Below are 16,821 nucleotides of genomic sequence, written 5' to 3'. Positions count from 1 at the left end.
CATTGTTCCTTGCTAGCTGAGAATCGTGGGAGATGATCCATATGGGTTATGGTAGGCATGTTGATTGGGATCTCCAAGGCACTTGAAGCGGTAGACATGAAGCTACTTTGGTATCCCGGAGATGAGTCGGGCCAGCAATCGGGATGCGACATGGCTAGGGAATTCCTCAGGCATCAAACAAAAGGAACAGCCGAATCCGACTACCCGCGGGATGGACATTATCAGGGAACGAGGGGAGCCGCAATAGACCTTAGAAGTAGAACTGAAACCCAAGGCAATCCACCGATGGACCGCTGCATGCACGATCATTGGCCGTCGGGTATTGACAGCCACCAGGGCAGTCGAGACGGTTCCTGAAGACTATGATGTCGTTGGTTCGGATGTCTTACCGGGATCGCTGGAGTTTAGGGCTGGGGGAAGGAGGCATGCTGATGGAGCATTGTATGTTGTGTTGATATCAATAGCCTCCACATACTGTTGGTTTATTCCTACTGCTAGTATACGCTGATCAGGTACCTGGTCGTGGACATCTTCATCTCGAAGCGAGTGCTCATCTAGTACACACCCATTAGTTGGTATTATATACTATAAGACCATGGACGTAGATTGTAGATGGCATCAATACACTCCATACATACTGTAATCCGTAAAGAACCCTGAATGGAAAGGGTGACTGTGCATTCTGATCTGAATGTACTAATTGGTATAAAGGTGGAAAAAGACCCGGCGATGATGCCGACCGGGGACCCGATCACGTGGGGCCACTCCACACTACCGAATCTTTAGCCGCTTTCAAGCCCAGTCAGTCCAGCACCGCTCGGAAAGGACCCCGGCATTCATTCGTCTTGTCTTCCCCCCACATCGTGCTTTGGTCGGTAACTTGGTATTACCAGAGCCACTACCTAAGGTACTCCTGACGAACCTATACCATTACACTCTCTCTAAACCCCCCGCATGATCCAGCCGACTATGAGTGCCGTGGTGGTCCCTCTGGTCAGCTCGCGATCTTACACCTCCAATCATGCTCACCATATATGAAGCTCCTTTCGTCCCCATGGATTCTCTCTTTTTCTTTTTCCATTTCAGTATCTACTACTTTCTTTTTCCATTCATCTGGTTGATACATCCCACGAGCGTGCCTTGACTAGGATTTGAATCCTTTCTTTAAGAAAGCACATCCCCAACCGCCTTTGTGTCGATCATCCTCCCCCACCTATACGAGACTACCGAAGCGGTGACATCAGCGTCGACCAACGAGAAGCGTCCGTGTGTGATCGCAGTCCTGCCACCGCAATGGTCCATTCGCAACAAAATTACGACATTGTTGTCGTGGGCGCCGGCCCTGTCGGAAATCTACTCTCCCTCTGCATGTCACGATGGGGATACAAGGTGAAGCATATCGATAACCGTCCGCTGCCTACGGCCACGGGTCGCGCCGATGGCATCCAGCCGCGGTCGACAGAAATTCTGCGCAACCTGGGCCTGAAGCGTCAGATCATGGCCCACCACCCCGCCAAGGTGTATGATGTCGCCTTTTGGGATCCCCTGCCCGGGGAGCAGGGCATCCATCGCACGGGAAGCTGGCCGAGCTGCCCGCGCTTTATCGATACGAGGTACCCTTTCACGACCCTGGTACACCAGGGCAAGATCGAGCGCGTCTTCCTGGACGAGATCGAGAAGGCCGGCACCACCGTCGAGCGACCCTGGACCATCGTCGACTTCCAGAATGATGGCGCTGATGCGACCTACCCGGTCGAGGTGCAGCTGAAATGCATCGACACCAACGTCGCCGAGACGGTCCGCACCAAGTACCTCTTCAGTGGTGAGGGAGCCCGCAGTTTCGTCCGGGAAAAGTTGGGTATCAAGATCCACCACAAGGACCCCATCTCCTACGTCTGGGGTGTCATGGACGGTGTTGTGAGGACCAACTTCCCTGATATCGAGGTAAGCCTTCCTTCCTTTCTTTCTTTTCGTCTATTTGGGATGAACTTCCAGCTGACCCGCGTCTGTTGTTTTAATAGACCAAGTGCACCATCCACTCCGATGCTGGCTCGATCATGGTCATTCCCCGTGAGGACAACATGGTCCGTCTTTACGTCCAGATTGCCTCCTCCACCGACGCCGACTTCCACCCGAGAAAGACGGCGACCGTCGAGCAGGTCCAGGAGACCGCGAAGAAGATCCTGAAGCCCTACTGGCTCGAGTGGGACCGCGTGGAATGGTACTCGGTCTACCCCATTGGGCAGGGTATCTCGGAGAAGTACACGCTGGATGAGCGGGTCTTCATGGGTGGTGACGCGTGCCACACCCACAGCCCCAAGGCCGGTCAGGGGATGAACACGGCCTTCCACGACGCGCTGAACATGGCCTGGAAGCTCCATCTCGTCGAGTCCGGAATGGCCGACCGCTCCATTCTGAGCACCTACGAGACCGAGCGCAAGGACATTGCCGAGACCCTGCTGGACTTCGACTCCAAGTATGCGGCCCTGTTCTCCAAGCGCCGCCCGAATGCCGGCGAGGTCGGATCGGCCAGCCACACCGTGGTCAAGGACGGTGGTGTGGAGGATGAGTTCGTCAAGACCTTCAAGTCGTCCTGCGAGTTCACAAGTGGCTACGGCGTGGCCTACAAGCCCAGCGTTTTCACCTGGTCCCCCAGCCATCCCGCCCAGTCTCCCCTGTTCGACATCCCCGGGGCGCGTCTGACCCCCGGGCGTGCGTTCACGCCCAGCAAGGTCACGCGCCTGGCGGACTCCAACTTCGTGGCCCTGGAGCAGGAGATCCCGGCCAACGGTGCATTCCGCATCTTCATCTTTGCCGGCAACCAGAACCGGACCCAGAAGGCCATCACCGACCTGGCGGCCAACCTGGAGAAGGAGCGCTCATTCCTCTCGACGTTCCGGAGACCGGACCTCGCCGACGTGTCCTTCTTCGAGCGCCACCAGCCCCACTCGAAGCTGTTCACCCTGTGCGTGATCTACGCGGCCAACAAGAACCAGGTGGACGTGGACTCCGTGCCCAAGATCCTTCGCGACTACCACCACCATCTCTACTCCGACGACATCCCGGATGTCCGCGTCCCCCAGGCCCAGTTTGCCGCCCACGAGAAGCTCGGCCTGAACCCCGAGCTGGGTGGCGTGGTGGTGGTCCGCCCCGACAGCCACGTTGCCTGTACCGTGCAACTGACCGAGGGAAGCGGGACCGTGGATGCGCTCAACGCGTACTTCAACGCCTTCGCCGCGAAGCCGGTGGGCCAGGATTCCCAGCAGAGCCGTCTGTAAGCGTCGGTCTTGCGTGTATCTATATTGCCTAGAATTCCTTGACGATGCGATGCTTTGTACACATTTTTTCTATTTCTTTGGTTGGATCCGTTCCATGGAGTGGACTGACCTAGCATGATTAGGCGTTGTATATATCCCTACAATATGAGTTTTGACTAGTATTGGACCTCCCAAAAGGAATAAAAGTAAATAATTAAAATATCGTAGTAAACCAGATTATACCTACCATTAGTATCTCGCGACCAAATATCGAGGAAAATCGTAGCAGGACTATGTCTATCCTGGTAGAGGCCAGGGTGCGTAGCCCCCAGCGAGCACAACGCGGGCCGAAGACCAACCAAGGCAACGACCCCACATGGCCCGATAAAGCGACTTGGATTTCTTCATCCAAGCTCCGACAAGGTACAGTACACTCTGAAGATCTATTGCAGATCCAAAGCGCAACACCAGACAACCACCATGCTCTCCCTCGTTCTCTCCGCCGAGCTCTCCGGGTAAGACTGGCCCATCTTCCGCCTACTCTTTGACATTCGCTCCATCATCCCACTATCCGTCATGGATCTTCCCCGCACCGCAGTACTACCTACTGCTACTGTCTTTTACTTGGAAGCATGGCAACTATAAATACATTCTGGAGATAAGTGCTCACAAAGAAATAGAGTAACCGATCTTCGTCCCAAGGACACCGAGGAGGAGCCGTACTACTATACCTTCAAGGTGCAATGTACATCCTGTCGCGAGACGCACCCGAACTGGGTCAGCTTCAACCGGTTTGTACGTTTGAAACCGAGAAGAAAAATACCAACCCTTAAAAATAGAATTCATCGCTGACAATCCCCCAGGAGACGAATGAAATCCCAGGAAGTCGAGGCGAGGCGAACTTCGTTTGGAAGTGCAAGATGTGCCAGGTTCGTTTTGCACCGACAGCATCACCTCCAACAGTGCAGAGAAAATGCACAATACAATACAACACCGCATGTAGCGCCCGACTAACTGACTAAAAATGTAGAAAACCCACTCCGCCTCCATCGTGGCCGGTCCGCACAGCTACGAGGCGAACGACCAGCGCAAAGGCACTAAGGTGATTGACCTTGATTGCCGTGGGTTGGAGTTTACCGAGTTTAAGGCAGATGTTCGTCATGTCCAACTAACATGTTCTTTGGGGGAGACGTATGCTAACGTGCGTTCCTATCTTAGGGCGACTGGGAAGCGAAGGGCATCGAGTCTGGCTCCCCGTTCAGTGGGATTGATCTGTCCGAGGAGGAGTGGTATGACTACGATGAGAAGGCTGGGGATGAGGTCTCCATTAAGGAGATTAGCTGGACGGTGGGAAGATCTTAAGATGTATTATGATTGATACTTTGTGTGAAATATGATGTTTACAGTGCCGCTTAAGGGAATTGTTGATCTGTTTACATGATTGTCGGTTTATTAGGCGTCTGTTCTAGCTTGCGCGTGTGTAGCATCGGGGACTGATATCCGTCTGTATGTTTGTATCTTGCATGAAAGAGGAAGAAGTGTAATAAAAGAAAAAGTGATGACAGCCAAACTGACCAGTTGCCGATGTTGAGCTGACCGGAAGGCGGTGACGCAGAATCCAGCCTGATTGGCCCGAGTGCTCGCCGCATCACATTTTCGCGGTCCTTCAGTCAAGCTGGGCGCTGCGATCAACCTCACCTCCCTCGACCCTACGACTCAAATCAACGACCAGTCCAACTTATTCGATCGGAGGAGATAACTGGACTGAATTGCTGGACAATATCTCTGTGTGGATTGATTGAAGCCATTTGAAAGGCTGTAAAGAGTGTCGTTCCGCAGTTCGTGACTTCCGACCACAGACACATCTCCAAGGATGAGTGTACGTGTTTTCCCCGTCTTTGGCCCTGCTTTTTGTCCTGCTTTACACTGGACTACTCTTTGATCTGGTCTTATGTGTGGTGATACTGACAAATATGGTTGTAGTTCCAACCCCTCAACCCCCGGCCTTTCCTGCAGGCTAGGTACGATCCCGATCCCTTCACGCACCCTTCGATCGCGTTCCTCGTACCTTTTGATCACTCCATCTCCTTTATCACGGTGAATTTTGCGGAAATATAACCTCTAACGCGGCGTTTAGGGTCGGTACCGAGCTTATCATCCGTCTCAAATGGGGCCAAACCGAGTACAAGGGCACGCTCGAGAGCATTGACTCCTACATGAACGTACTGCTGAGAGATACGGAGGAATTCATTGATGGCAAGCCTACTGGCACGCTGGGATTGGTGCTGATCAGGTACGTTTTTGTAGTTCAGGGGGATGGTTGACCGTTTCGGAATAGAGATACGGTGGCTTCTATCACCGATCGCCATTGTTCGATCTTGAGAAAACACATTCACTAACTTGCTACTCTACCAGGTGCAACAACATCCTCTGGATGGGCTCGGCAGAAAACGTGGAGATGACGGACCTGGGGTTACGATAAAGGAGGAACGATCGGACGTTCGATTACGGAACCGCGTGAGGGTGCAGATACCATATACCCGCTGACTTCTCTCGACGAACAAAAAGATATATGTGTGGATTAAGCAACAACGCAGACAGCGCTGGAGTTATCGCAAGGGCGTCACCAACCGGCTATCGCAAACCATTTCTTTTCTTGTATCTGTTTCAAAACATGGCTTCTGTGTGTCGGTCTGGGGACAAGGGGCGCTCAGACCTTGCAGGGCAAATTGCGAATGTTCTGGCTTGACGTGTGACTTGGAGAAGGGAGCGAATGTTTTACCATGCTTGGTCTTCTTGAACGGTTCTGGCTGGGTTCCTAGCCATGATTGCTGCCTCTTCCTGCAGGCGACATCTCATATGTCTCAATTTCTTATCTCCGAAGGGACTTAGTCACCTAATCCGATTAGAATTCGTGCCATATTGTTTCTTATAGCGGGCTATCTTTAGTACATTGTAAGGAAGATTAGGGGTTGTATGTTGGAATTGATAGTAGTAGATTGCATTGTCGTGACCTTCCGCTTTACCCCACTTGGGCATAATCGTTCCACCATCAACATCCCATATCTGCGATGGTTCACTAGCTGGTCCGGCCAATCTCCTAATCACCACCTGCCTGCAAACTCAATAATAGGATAGGAAGCGCTCTTTTCTTAACTGTTCATACATTCAACATCCAGTGGCTGGTTGAAACGCCATGGATGCAGCCTCTGGCGATGCCTCGTCTGCGGACGCCTACTTCGACCTTGGATCCTTCCACCGCCCAGTAACAACAAATAACAAATGGGCCCAGGTCTGGTTTGACCGTGGAATCATCTGGACATACGCTTTTAACCATGGCGAGGCAGCTCAGTGTTTCCAGAAAGCCATCACCCAAGACCCAAGCTGCGCAATGGCATACTGGGGACTGGCATACACGCTGGGGCCCAACTACAACAAGCCATGGCAATTCTTCGACGAAAAAGAGCTGGAGACAACCGTGCAACGCACCAACCGCGCCATCCACAACGCCCGACAATACGCAGCGACGGCGCAACCCGCGGAAGCGGCTCTCATTGATGCCCTCCAGCTCAGGTACCCGCAGGCCCAGCCGACGGACGACTGCTCCTCCTGGAATCAGGGGTATGCCGATGCCATGCAATCTGTCTACCAGCGATTTCCCGATGACCTAGACGTGGCAACCTTGTACGCGGACGCACTGATGAATCTGACCCCTTGGGAGCTATGGGATATACGCACCAACGAGCCCGCCCCAGGCGCGCGCACATACGAAGTCAAAGCCGTTCTCGACCGCGCGCTGACACAGAAGGGAGGCCTCCGCCATCCCGGTCTACTCCACTTATACATCCACCTGATGGAGATGTCCGGCACGCCAGAAAAGGCCCTGGTGGTGGCGGACCACCTGCGCGGGCTGGTCCCCGACGCGGGACATCTGCAACACATGCCCACGCACCTGGACATTCTGTGTGGCGACTACCGGCGGGCGATAGCATCCAACTCGGACGCTATCCGCGCGGACGAAAAGTTCCTTGCTCGCGCGGGCCCGGTCAACTTCTACACCCTCTACCGGTCCCACGATTACCACTTCCGGATCTACGCGGCTATGTTCTCCGGGCTGTCTGCGATAGCCCTGGAAACGGCAGCTGAGCTCGAGCAGTCGATCCCGGAGGAGCTTCTCCGTGTTGAGTCGCCCCCGATGGCGGACTGGCTGGAGGGGTTCCTCACGATGCGAGTCCACGTGTTGATCCGGTTCGGACGCTGGCAGGAGCTGCTGGACCTTGAACTGCCGCGAGATGCAGAGCTATACTGCGTGACGACGACCATGATACATTACGGCAAGGGAGTTGCGCTGGCCGCAACGGGGGAGGTAGATCGCGCGAACGAAGAACGGGGCCAATTCGACCAAGCTTTGAAACGTGTCCCCGCTAGCCGAATGCTATTCAACAACAAATGCGTCGATATCCTAGGTATCGCAGAAGCCATGCTAAACGGGGAGCTCGAATACCGCCGCGGGAATTTCGAAATCGCTTTCGAGCACCTGCGCCGCGCAATTTCACGCGACGATGGGCTTCCTTACGACGAACCCTGGGGCTGGATGCAACCGACGCGACATGCATACGGAGCCCTCCTGCTAGAACAAGGGCACGTGGAGGAGGCCGCTGCGGCTTACGGCGCCGATCTGGGAATGGACGATACGCTGCCTCGCTCGCTGCAACATCCGAATAACGTGTGGGCGCTCCATGGCTATCACGAGTGTTTGGTGATGTTGGGACGCGTCGCAGAGGCGCATATTGTCAAGCAGCAGCTGAAGTTCGCGGCGGCTACGGCGGATGTCCCTATTCGAGCGTCTTGTTATTGTCGGAGGAATGACTAGTCCATAGTACTCCGTAGATAATATATAGTATCTGATGGGTCCGCATGTTTTTTGATAGATCACATTCTTTAGCTTTTGGATAATACCGTGCTATTGTTTTAATACATACATTCCATGTACGAATGGAATTGTTGTTTAGACTGTTAATAAAACCGGCATTAATTGTCTCATGCACGTGTCCAGCATACATCCATCTCGTACAACTTCAACCCCGTCTCTTTCCCTCACTTCACTACCTTATCTGTCTAATACTCATAAAGTAACATGGCTGCAAAACTCCTCAGCTGGCTCACTATCCTCGCAGCTTGCCTTTCTAGCATGATAATAACCACACATGCAACAGATGCATTCCAACAAAAATGTATATCCTTCCCCGCACAAGAACACATCTCAAACTCTCACATTCAAGCCCTAGAATACATCCCCCAAGGGACCAACTTGACTCTAGCGGACAACGATAGCACATGCTCCCGCCAGTCCCAGCAAGTCTCAGTCGACATCTGTCGACTCGCCCTCTCCGTCGCGACGTCCAACCGGTCGTCCGTGGTTGTGGAGATTTGGCTACCACGCGAGTGGAGCGGACGATTTCTCGGGACGGGGAACGGGGGCATAGATGGATGTGAGTAGTACGCGACACAACGGCACTCTTGGAAATGATACTAGATGGGACTGACTCACAGGTGCCCAGGTATCAAGTACGAGGATGTAGAGTATGGAGCGTCGAATGGATTTGCGACGATTGGGACTAATAACGGGCATAATGGCACCACTGCTGTACCGCTATATCGCAATCCGGACGCTGTTGTGGATTTTTCTTGGAGGGCGTATGTTTGAGAATTCGCATTACCTGGCTGTTGGCTGATATCCCTGCTAGACTTCACACCGGCGTGACGATAGGCAAGGAGCTGACGGCCCGTTTCTACGGTCGAGCACACAGCAAGTCATACTATATTGGCTGCTCCCTCGGCGGACGCCAGGGGATCTACGCCGCGGATGTATTTCCCGAAGACTTCGACGGCATAGTTGCCGGTGCGCCGGCGGTGGACTTCAATAACCTCGTCTCGTGGAGGGCTAGTTTCTTCCCGATCACTGGGTCGGTCAATTCATCGCGATACGTTACCGAAAGTCAATGGAAGGGTTTAATACATTCGGATATCCTGCGGCAGTGCGATGGCATTGATGGTGTTCTTGATGGTGTCATTGAGGATCCCACGATGTGCGATTTCCAGCCGGACGTTCTGCTGTGTGAGAGAGATCAGATGCATGACTGTTTGAGTCCTGCCCAGGTGGAGACTGTTCGAGAGATATTCTCCCCGCTTCGCGACGAGAACAGTCGCTTGATATACCCTGCCATGCAGCCAGGGAGTGAGCTTAAATCTGCTGAGGGACTCTATGCCGGAAAACCCTTTATGTACTCCGAGGTTAGTACTCGCTACCCGAACACGATTCTCACCCGACATGCTGATATACCCATCCAGTCATGGTTTCAATACGTCATCTACGACCCCTCATGGGACCCATCAAGCTTCAATCTCCACGACGCGCAGATAGCAGACACCCTAAACCCAGGTAACATCCGCACGTGGCCCAGCGATCTTTCACAATTCCAAAACCGAGGCGGCAAGATCATCGTCCACCACGGCCAGCAAGACGACAAAATCACCAGCTTCAACACGCCGCGATTCTACGATCATCTCGCTGCTAGCATGCAGTATTCGTCCGCGCAGATGGAAAATTTCTTTCGCTTCTTTCGCGTTCCGGGAATGTTCCACTGTAATTCTGGACCCGGGGCATGGGTCATTGGTCAGGGAGGCGGGCCGTCAGCTGCGGTAATACCATTTACTAAAGAGCGGAATGTGCTTGCGGCTTTGGTGGCGTGGGTGGAAGATGATGAGGCTCCTGAGACTATTGGAGGGACGAGATTTGTGGAGGATAATCCTGAGTTGGGCGAGGAGAGGCGACGCGAGCACTGTCGGTACGTACTATTCGGAATGTGAGGTGATGTGTGCTTTGCTGACGGGTTTAGTTACCCACTGCGAAGTATATATGTGGGGGGAGATGCTTCGTTAGCGGAGAGTTGGAGATGTCGACCGTGAGGACGGATACGACAAAGGTGATCAACGTGGTCGTATAGAAGCATGCACGCTGTCGACCTCGACATCACATTATCCTCGTGGCGCGAATCCCGCGATGCTGGAAACCTTTTCCCTAAACTGTCGATCACGAAAAGCATTGTGATGCCAAGTCAGTGAGCCGTCTTCTACCCGAACTCGGTGATATTGTGGACGTCTTTCACTGCCTATCAGAGACAGGTGCATGTCGCTCGGCTGCCAAAAAACTAGAGAGCGACAGTGGGTATAGCGGAGTTCACCGGTGATACTTTTTAGATCATCGACTGAAAGGCGCTTTGGTCACTCTAACAAGAGATATACTATTCCTCCAGCGAAACCTAATGCCTTCGTCACTCCCGTTCCGACGCTAGATCACAGCATTGCGTTCGTGTCGATTGACTTCCCTCGGTGTCAGATTAACTGCTCGTGAACAGCCGCGGTTGAACAAAATACCACGATGCTGCACAACTCGTCACCGCATGATCCATGTCGTGGTGGGAGATTGCGGGGAGCAACGCCGGTCAACTGAAGATCCACACCGGACGATGGCGAAACGACAGGCTGGAGGGCCCGCTTCCTGGCCCAAAGAAGCAGGCCAGCCGAATCAGGGTCCACTGGTCGTGGCGCCAGGAAGAACGCCGCCGGCCAGGAATCTTCCAAATAAGGTACGGAGTTATCGAAATTCGAATGGGAACATTCGAATGGGCGTTTTTTTAAGTCAGTTTAACATCATGTAGCATACCGCCGCTGATGTCAGGGCGGACTTGCTGATGTTCTGTTTGGTCAGATTTCTCCACGCCAGCGCAAGCCAATAATGTCTTGGCTCAACGCGAAAACAAATAGGATCAATTGCGCCAGCCAGGCCAATGGAACCAAAATGCTTCTCAGAGCATACCTGGATTAAACAAACGGAGTATTCAATGTATTTTCCTCACGCTTCGCCTTCCTAAGCTCGATGAAAAACAAAGTTTGCTGTTAACCGCAAATCTTCCGAGGCTGCCGCGGCTATTGAAGAAGCTCGCCTCCATCTCGCCTCCATCGCTCGATGTTCGGAACAATCAATCGGGTGGCCCTCAACGTGGGACCCGGTGGAGAGCAAGAGGGGCAGTCGGCCGATGGATGGAGACTTACACCCAATGGTTCCAGAACAACCACAATCTGCCCAATTGAAGATGGCACTCTGCCTATCACTGCCTCTAGCATTGTCACAGCATTGTCACTCTGGCATCGTGATGGGCTCGGGTAAATTGGCGGAATTGTTATGTTTCGACCATTGACGCCGATGATCCCCTTTTTGGTCACTACTGCAAGTATGTCTTGCAAAAGAATGGTCATGGATGCGGCCCGGCACTCCTTCTGCAGAAATGTACTATTCAATCCGTGGGTTTGGGGTCGTCAGTGAAGGAAAGTCAGAGGATTCTCCTCTCGCGTGCAATTGAGCACGGAGACAGAGAAATCAACATGGATGAGATTGAAGATACATGGGGATTTTGGCATGGACCAAAGTGCACCGATCCAACCACTGACTGGAGCAGGTCAAGCGATCTCCAATGAAAATGCTAAAAGGTCGTTGCTATTTTCCGCCTACATGGTAGAGTTCAATTGGCCCGCTTTTTTTTCTGGTTGATCTGCTACTCAACTAAGGTTGCGCCGGGCTGCCGATTGCGAGAAAAGGCCTTAAAAATCCTGAAGGCAAATAAAATTAAGTTACTATGACCGATGAAGGTGGATTCGCAGCTGGGTGCGCTGGTATTAAAATCCCCCGGAAGGCACGGAAATCCGGTGGATTCGATTCTCATTTTACTTCGATTCAATCAGCTTCTTTCTAGCATCCACTCGCATTGCGGAGTATATTGTTGCATTGCATTTGCATTTTGCTTTATTTCAACGGATCCCATGCCTGAACATTAGACGCCCCGCGTTACATCCACAATGCCGTTGTCTCTCCCCGATGACGTCTTCCTTCTCGTGGGAGACTATCTCGAAAACCACCAGGATAGATACAACCTTGTCTTTGTCTGCCATCGTTTTCAAGAGTTGTTCTTGCGTCTTGTTTACCGGTCGGCGGTACTGAAGAGTCGTTCGCAAACGCAATCATTCCTCACTGCCATTCTCCGCCGTCCTGAGCTGGCTCGGGCGGTTCGCGAACTGGAGTTTCGCGATTGGCGGTGCCAGTCTCCCTCTTCTCCCAATGACGACCTCTCATTGTTCAATGATTGGGCTCGGACGCTTAGTCCATGGGAGAGAGAATACCAGCAATGGGTGCAAGATCTCCAGAGCGGTCTAGAGGAAGCTTGGATTGCACTGTCATTACCGTTCGTACCTAATCTGCGGAAACTTCAGCTGGTTTATCCCAGGGACAACAAATACTTGGACCGTTCGCTGGAGCGGGCGACGAAGGGAGAGATGCCTTTCCACACCCAGCCGGCATTCCGGAAGCTGCGGGAAGTTGCGTTGAGCCACCAGGAGGGCGATGCGGACCAGAAGGGTACCTTCTTGCCGGCGCAGATCCTCCCCTTCTTCCAGTTGCCCTCTATGCGGGTGTTTTCAGCGGATGCTGTGTTAGAAACGAGCTCCGCGGAGGAGCCTCAGCAGGACCAGGCCCCCAAGGCGCTGTTGCCAGGAACCTCGTCCATCTCGGAGATCACGCTCAACACGAGCAACGGGCACCAGGGCATGCATCAATTGGTGGAGTCATGCAGGGAATTGAAGGTGTTCAAGTATCAGCACTCGGACTCGCGGTTCCTCGCAGAGGGATACCAGCCTAGCGCATTCTATCAGTCGCTGGCAGGCAGCAAAAAGAGCCTGGAAACCCTCTGGCTAGACAACTGCGGCGAGCACCTCCCTTTTACGGTGTCAGGTGCGAACGAGTCACACGACGAGTGGTTCGGATCGCTAGCGGACTTCACAGCATTGAAAGACATCCGCATTCGCCTGCCAAACCTGCTCGACATCCGCTACCAGCCGGAGCCGACGATCGCGTTGACGGGCTGTCTCCCGGCGTCGGTGGAATCGCTTTACGTGGAAGGCTGCAAGGAGAGCTCGCTGGCGATGCTGGTGGCGCAGCTGACGAAGGTTCTTAACAAGCGAATGACGCAGTTCCGGGCGCTGCAGCGGCTCGACATCGAGGGCTGCTTCCATGATGAGGAAGAGGAAGATGAGGCGTCGTCCGGTTATCAGGGGGGTACGGCCGGTGGCGAGAAGGTGATCAAGCCTCGTGTTTACGAGACTGCTGATCCGTTGCGCGTTGCTTGTGCTGAAGCGGGTGTTGAGTTGCATTTGCGTGATCGTGGGTGTGTTGATACGATGCGATAGTTTTTCTTCTCCTTCTCTTCTTCTTGTCCCTCTTCTCTTTTTCTTCTCCTTTTTCTTCATTTTTGTTTTGGCTTCTGGCATTGTCATTTGCATTTGATTGGACTCCCCTTTCCTTCTGTCGACGGACATACGTTCTAACGTATCTCGCCCAGCCCCCACTTGAACATGTGCATAATACCCATCTAGATTTGATAGATTCAGACCCCGCGAAAACCGAGGTTCTCAATTGAGAGAAATATACTAGACGATTTATTCTCCGACCTTTAATGTCGTTTTCTAGCTCTATAATTATCTCCAGCTCACACTTCTCCTTCTCCAGAGAACTCGTCCAAACAGACCCAAGCTCAATCAATGGATAATCCTCCCGACGACGCCACCAAACTAAGGTTGCATTGGCCATGTAAGCGGGAAGCGGAGACAGATGCGCGTCGATGGCTTCATTGGCGGGATGGGCCGCAGGGAACCGGATGATGATGAGCTCTCCCCGCATCGACATCTCCCCATGTTTCCTGTATCTTACGCCCTTGGCATTGATGTCTCACTAACTTCATAGTAGACTTCATCGTGATGACAGTAAATTACCGTGTTGATACTACTCAGGGAAGTACATAGTTCAACGCCGAGAGATTTAGGCCCTGTTGGGGGCCTCGTCTTATATCAGGCTTGGATCTCACTTTCTTCCTCTCACTTTCTCTTTCTTTTCTCTTTTAACTGTCGATCGCTTCTCTTTCTGTCTTGCCTTTACTATTGTCAGATCAATCAATTTGGATCTTTGACCCAAAATCCATCAACTGACAGTCAATTTGATCCACCATGTACACCACCCCCATCGATCCAATCGAGGATCCTCCCATCGGTCGCGACGAGAAGTATGACTATGCGGATACAGCTCCCGAATACGAAGACCCCTTTGGCAACGAGGAGTTTGCAGAGGTCAAATACCGCACAATGGCATGGTGGTAGGTTGGAAGAAACCCACGGACCGTAAGAACGAACTAAGGAACTCGACCCCTAGGCAATGCGGAATGAGTTCGTCTTACTAGTCCATATATAATCGCAACATCCAAACAGTCATTAATCCAAACAGTCATGATCGCCGAGACAATTTCGCTAGGGATCCTGTCCCTCCCGTCGGCTGTGGCGGCGCTTGGGATGGCACCGTGAGTCTCGATTGGCGTACTACCCCTCTCAAGCCTTGGTGGCTGACCTTGGCGATCGCCCTCATCTCTAGTGCCGTCGTCCTCATCGTGGGCCTTGGCATCCTGGCGACCTATACAGGCTATGTCATCGGGCAGTTCAAGCTACGGTATCCACACGTGCACAGCATGGCGGACGCTGGGGAGGTCATGATAGGGGCTTTTGGTCGCGAGTTGCTGGGCACGGCCCAGGTGGTCTTTCTGGTGTTTATCATGGGGAGTCACATCTTGACTTTTATGGTCATGATGAATACTGTGACGGAGCATGGGACTTGTTCGATCGTGTTTGGGATTGTAGGGCTGGTGCTGTCTTTTGTGCTGACGCTACCACGGACGCTGAAGAAGGTGTCGTGGATGTCTATTTCGTGTAAGTTATGTAGTCCGGGGAGGGACCCCATGCTCGGGCGTTCATACTGATCGGTTCATGCAGCATTCATTAGCATCGTGGCGGCCGTCCTAATCACCATGATCGCGATCGCCATCCAACGACCGGGGAATGGGAAGGTGGACGCGACCGTGGACACCAGCCTGTACAAGGGTTTTCTAGCGGTGACCAACATCGTCTTTGCCTACGGTATGCTTCCTGTATACTCGATCTCCTGCTGTAGCTGACCCTACTATAGCCGGACACGTCGCCTTCTTCGGCTTCATCTCCGAGATGAAAACCCCCACCGACTACCCCAAGACCCTATATCTGCTGCAATTCACCGACACGAGCATGTACGTGGTGGCAGCGGTAGTCATATACTACTACGGCGGACGAGACGTCAAGTCGCCGGCCCTAGGATCCACCAGTCCCTTGATCTCGAAGATCGCGTACGGGATCGCCATCCCAACCGTGTGTCTCCCTCCTCAAGCCCCATTCGACACGATATTGAACTGACAATGTAGATCATTATCGCTGGCGTGATAAATGGCCACGTAGCGAGCAAGTACATCTACGTGCGAATCTTCCGAGGCACCGACCACATGCACAAGCGCAACTGGCGATCGATCGGGTCGTGGGTGCTGATCGGGCTGGTCTTGTGGACGATTGCTTGGATAATCGCCGAAGCTATCCCTGTCTTCAACAATCTTTTGAGTTTGATTGTAGGATGCACTCTCCCTTGGTTGTATGGTTCGAACTAACTTGCTATAGACGGCGCTGTTTGCCAGCTGGTTTACCTGTACGTGCATCTTTACCATTGATTTACTTCAAGTAAGAAAGAAGGGAAACTAACCAACACAGACGGCATGAGCGGGATATTCTGGCTTTTCATGAACTGGGGCCGGTATTCCGCATCCCTTCGCAAGATCATGCTGACCGTACTTAATTTAATCATTGTCGGCATCGGTGGCTGTCTGGTACGTTTCTTTCTTTCCTCGCACGCTGTTGCGAGATAAGCGGCAATTCAACTAACTGAGACTGTATGATAGTGCGGACTGGGCCTCTACGTCTCCGGCAAGGCAATCCACGACAATCCTAGCAGCGCCAGCTTCACGTGCGCCAACGTGGCGTAATGACCTGGGAGTCGTTCGTATAATGGTTCTGAATAGGTCGATTGGGTATATATTGCCATACTACTGTATATACATCTGAGAAATTCTCGAATTGAGTACATTGGTAGGGTCGCAAAACAAAGTCATGGATGGCATTAATTTGCTGTTGAAATCAAATATAATTTTCGATGTATAAAGTCCGAGGGAAGCGAGAAACAAAGCGGAACGGAATCAAGGGTATATTAAGACTGTCAACAGCCCAACAGCGTAGTTAAAGAAAGAAAGACAAGTATATCATGGAAATGACTTCCATGGCCCAAATACCACCCAGCTCCCATATATCACAACAGCCCGACGGCAGAAAGCATGCGAGCGTAGTGGTAGTTTGAGCGGTCAAATACAGGGCAGAAAGCATGCAGATGACTGAACTTCGTTATTGGAGACGCATTGTCCATACGGGTTTGTCTTTCGTGCGGGTTTTGAATAGGTTGGTTCTTCGTACTATCTATAGTACCGGATGAGGCGTATGGTAAGGCGCAATGGTGTGTCCTTTGACCCGGCGGGGTAATTGGTCGCTTGTATAAAGTGAC

General features: G+C 52.5%; 5 protein-coding genes across 5 annotated transcripts; all 5 read left to right on the top strand.

The window, feature by feature from the left end:
* Positions 1–862: 862 nt before the first annotated feature.
* Positions 863–3,427, top strand: P168DRAFT_248324 (putative FAD monooxygenase). Its single transcript, XM_024834114.1, has 2 exons — positions 863–1,944; positions 2,022–3,427. The coding sequence occupies exons 1-2, from the start codon at positions 1,294–1,296 to the stop codon at positions 3,276–3,278; spliced, it is 1,908 nt and encodes a 635-aa protein (XP_024695827.1). The 5' UTR covers positions 863–1,293; the 3' UTR covers positions 3,279–3,427.
* A 310-nt stretch (positions 3,428–3,737) lies between these two features.
* On the top strand, positions 3,738–6,173 carry P168DRAFT_324658 (DUF866 domain protein; the record flags this gene model as incomplete). Its single annotated transcript, XM_024840874.1, has 8 exons — positions 3,738–3,772; positions 3,938–4,052; positions 4,121–4,186; positions 4,288–4,410; positions 4,476–4,604; positions 5,241–5,278; positions 5,395–5,550; positions 5,673–6,173. 8 exons carry the CDS (start codon positions 3,738–3,740, stop codon positions 5,737–5,739), a joined length of 729 nt encoding a protein of 242 aa, XP_024695826.1. The 3' UTR covers positions 5,740–6,173.
* Positions 6,174–6,453: 280 nt separating this feature from the next.
* On the top strand, positions 6,454–10,226 carry P168DRAFT_295157 (TPR domain protein; the record flags this gene model as incomplete). Its single annotated transcript, XM_024838016.1, has 6 exons — positions 6,454–7,985; positions 8,391–8,749; positions 8,819–8,954; positions 9,005–9,551; positions 9,609–10,105; positions 10,157–10,226. The coding sequence occupies 6 exons, from the start codon at positions 6,454–6,456 to the stop codon at positions 10,224–10,226; spliced, it is 3,141 nt and encodes a 1,046-aa protein (XP_024695825.1).
* A 1,767-nt stretch (positions 10,227–11,993) lies between these two features.
* On the top strand, positions 11,994–13,556 carry P168DRAFT_302192 (uncharacterized protein; the record flags this gene model as incomplete). The annotated part of the gene is made up of 1 exon (XM_024838631.1): positions 11,994–13,556. Exon 1 carries the CDS (start codon positions 12,174–12,176, stop codon positions 13,554–13,556), a length of 1,383 nt encoding a protein of 460 aa, XP_024695824.1. The 5' UTR covers positions 11,994–12,173.
* A 552-nt stretch (positions 13,557–14,108) lies between these two features.
* Positions 14,109–16,378, top strand: P168DRAFT_287715 (putative neutral amino acid permease). Its single transcript, XM_024836638.1, has 10 exons — positions 14,109–14,515; positions 14,572–14,585; positions 14,644–14,716; positions 14,788–15,119; positions 15,183–15,326; positions 15,376–15,590; positions 15,644–15,841; positions 15,891–15,918; positions 15,981–16,096; positions 16,169–16,378. The coding sequence occupies exons 1-10, from the start codon at positions 14,370–14,372 to the stop codon at positions 16,250–16,252; spliced, it is 1,350 nt and encodes a 449-aa protein (XP_024695823.1). The 5' UTR covers positions 14,109–14,369; the 3' UTR covers positions 16,253–16,378.
* Positions 16,379–16,821: the final 443 nt, after the last annotated feature.

This window comes from Aspergillus campestris (genome assembly GCF_002847485.1).
Source record: "Aspergillus campestris IBT 28561 chromosome Unknown P168scaffold_2, whole genome shotgun sequence".
NCBI lineage: Eukaryota > Fungi > Ascomycota > Eurotiomycetes > Eurotiales > Aspergillaceae > Aspergillus > Aspergillus campestris.
This window is presented reverse-complemented; position numbering and strand designations above follow the sequence as displayed.

What these genes read in the sequence shown, in the direction of transcription:
- P168DRAFT_248324 (XM_024834114.1), top strand. Translation starts at nt 1,294, where the DNA reads ATGGTCCATTCGCAACAAAATTACGACATTGTTGTCGTGGGCGCCGGC. An exon ending in CCAACTTCCCTGATATCGAG is followed by an intron (nt 1,945 to 2,021) that starts GTAAGCCTTCCT and finishes TTGTTTTAATAG; the next exon opens with ACCAAGTGCACCATCCACTC.
- P168DRAFT_287715 (XM_024836638.1), top strand. Translation starts at nt 14,370, where the DNA reads ATGTACACCACCCCCATCGATCCAATCGAGGATCCTCCCATCGGTCGC. An exon ending in CAACATCGTCTTTGCCTACG is followed by an intron (nt 15,327 to 15,375) that starts GTATGCTTCCTG and finishes ACCCTACTATAG; the next exon opens with CCGGACACGTCGCCTTCTTC. An exon ending in TCGGCATCGGTGGCTGTCTG is followed by an intron (nt 16,097 to 16,168) that starts GTACGTTTCTTT and finishes ACTGTATGATAG; the next exon opens with TGCGGACTGGGCCTCTACGT.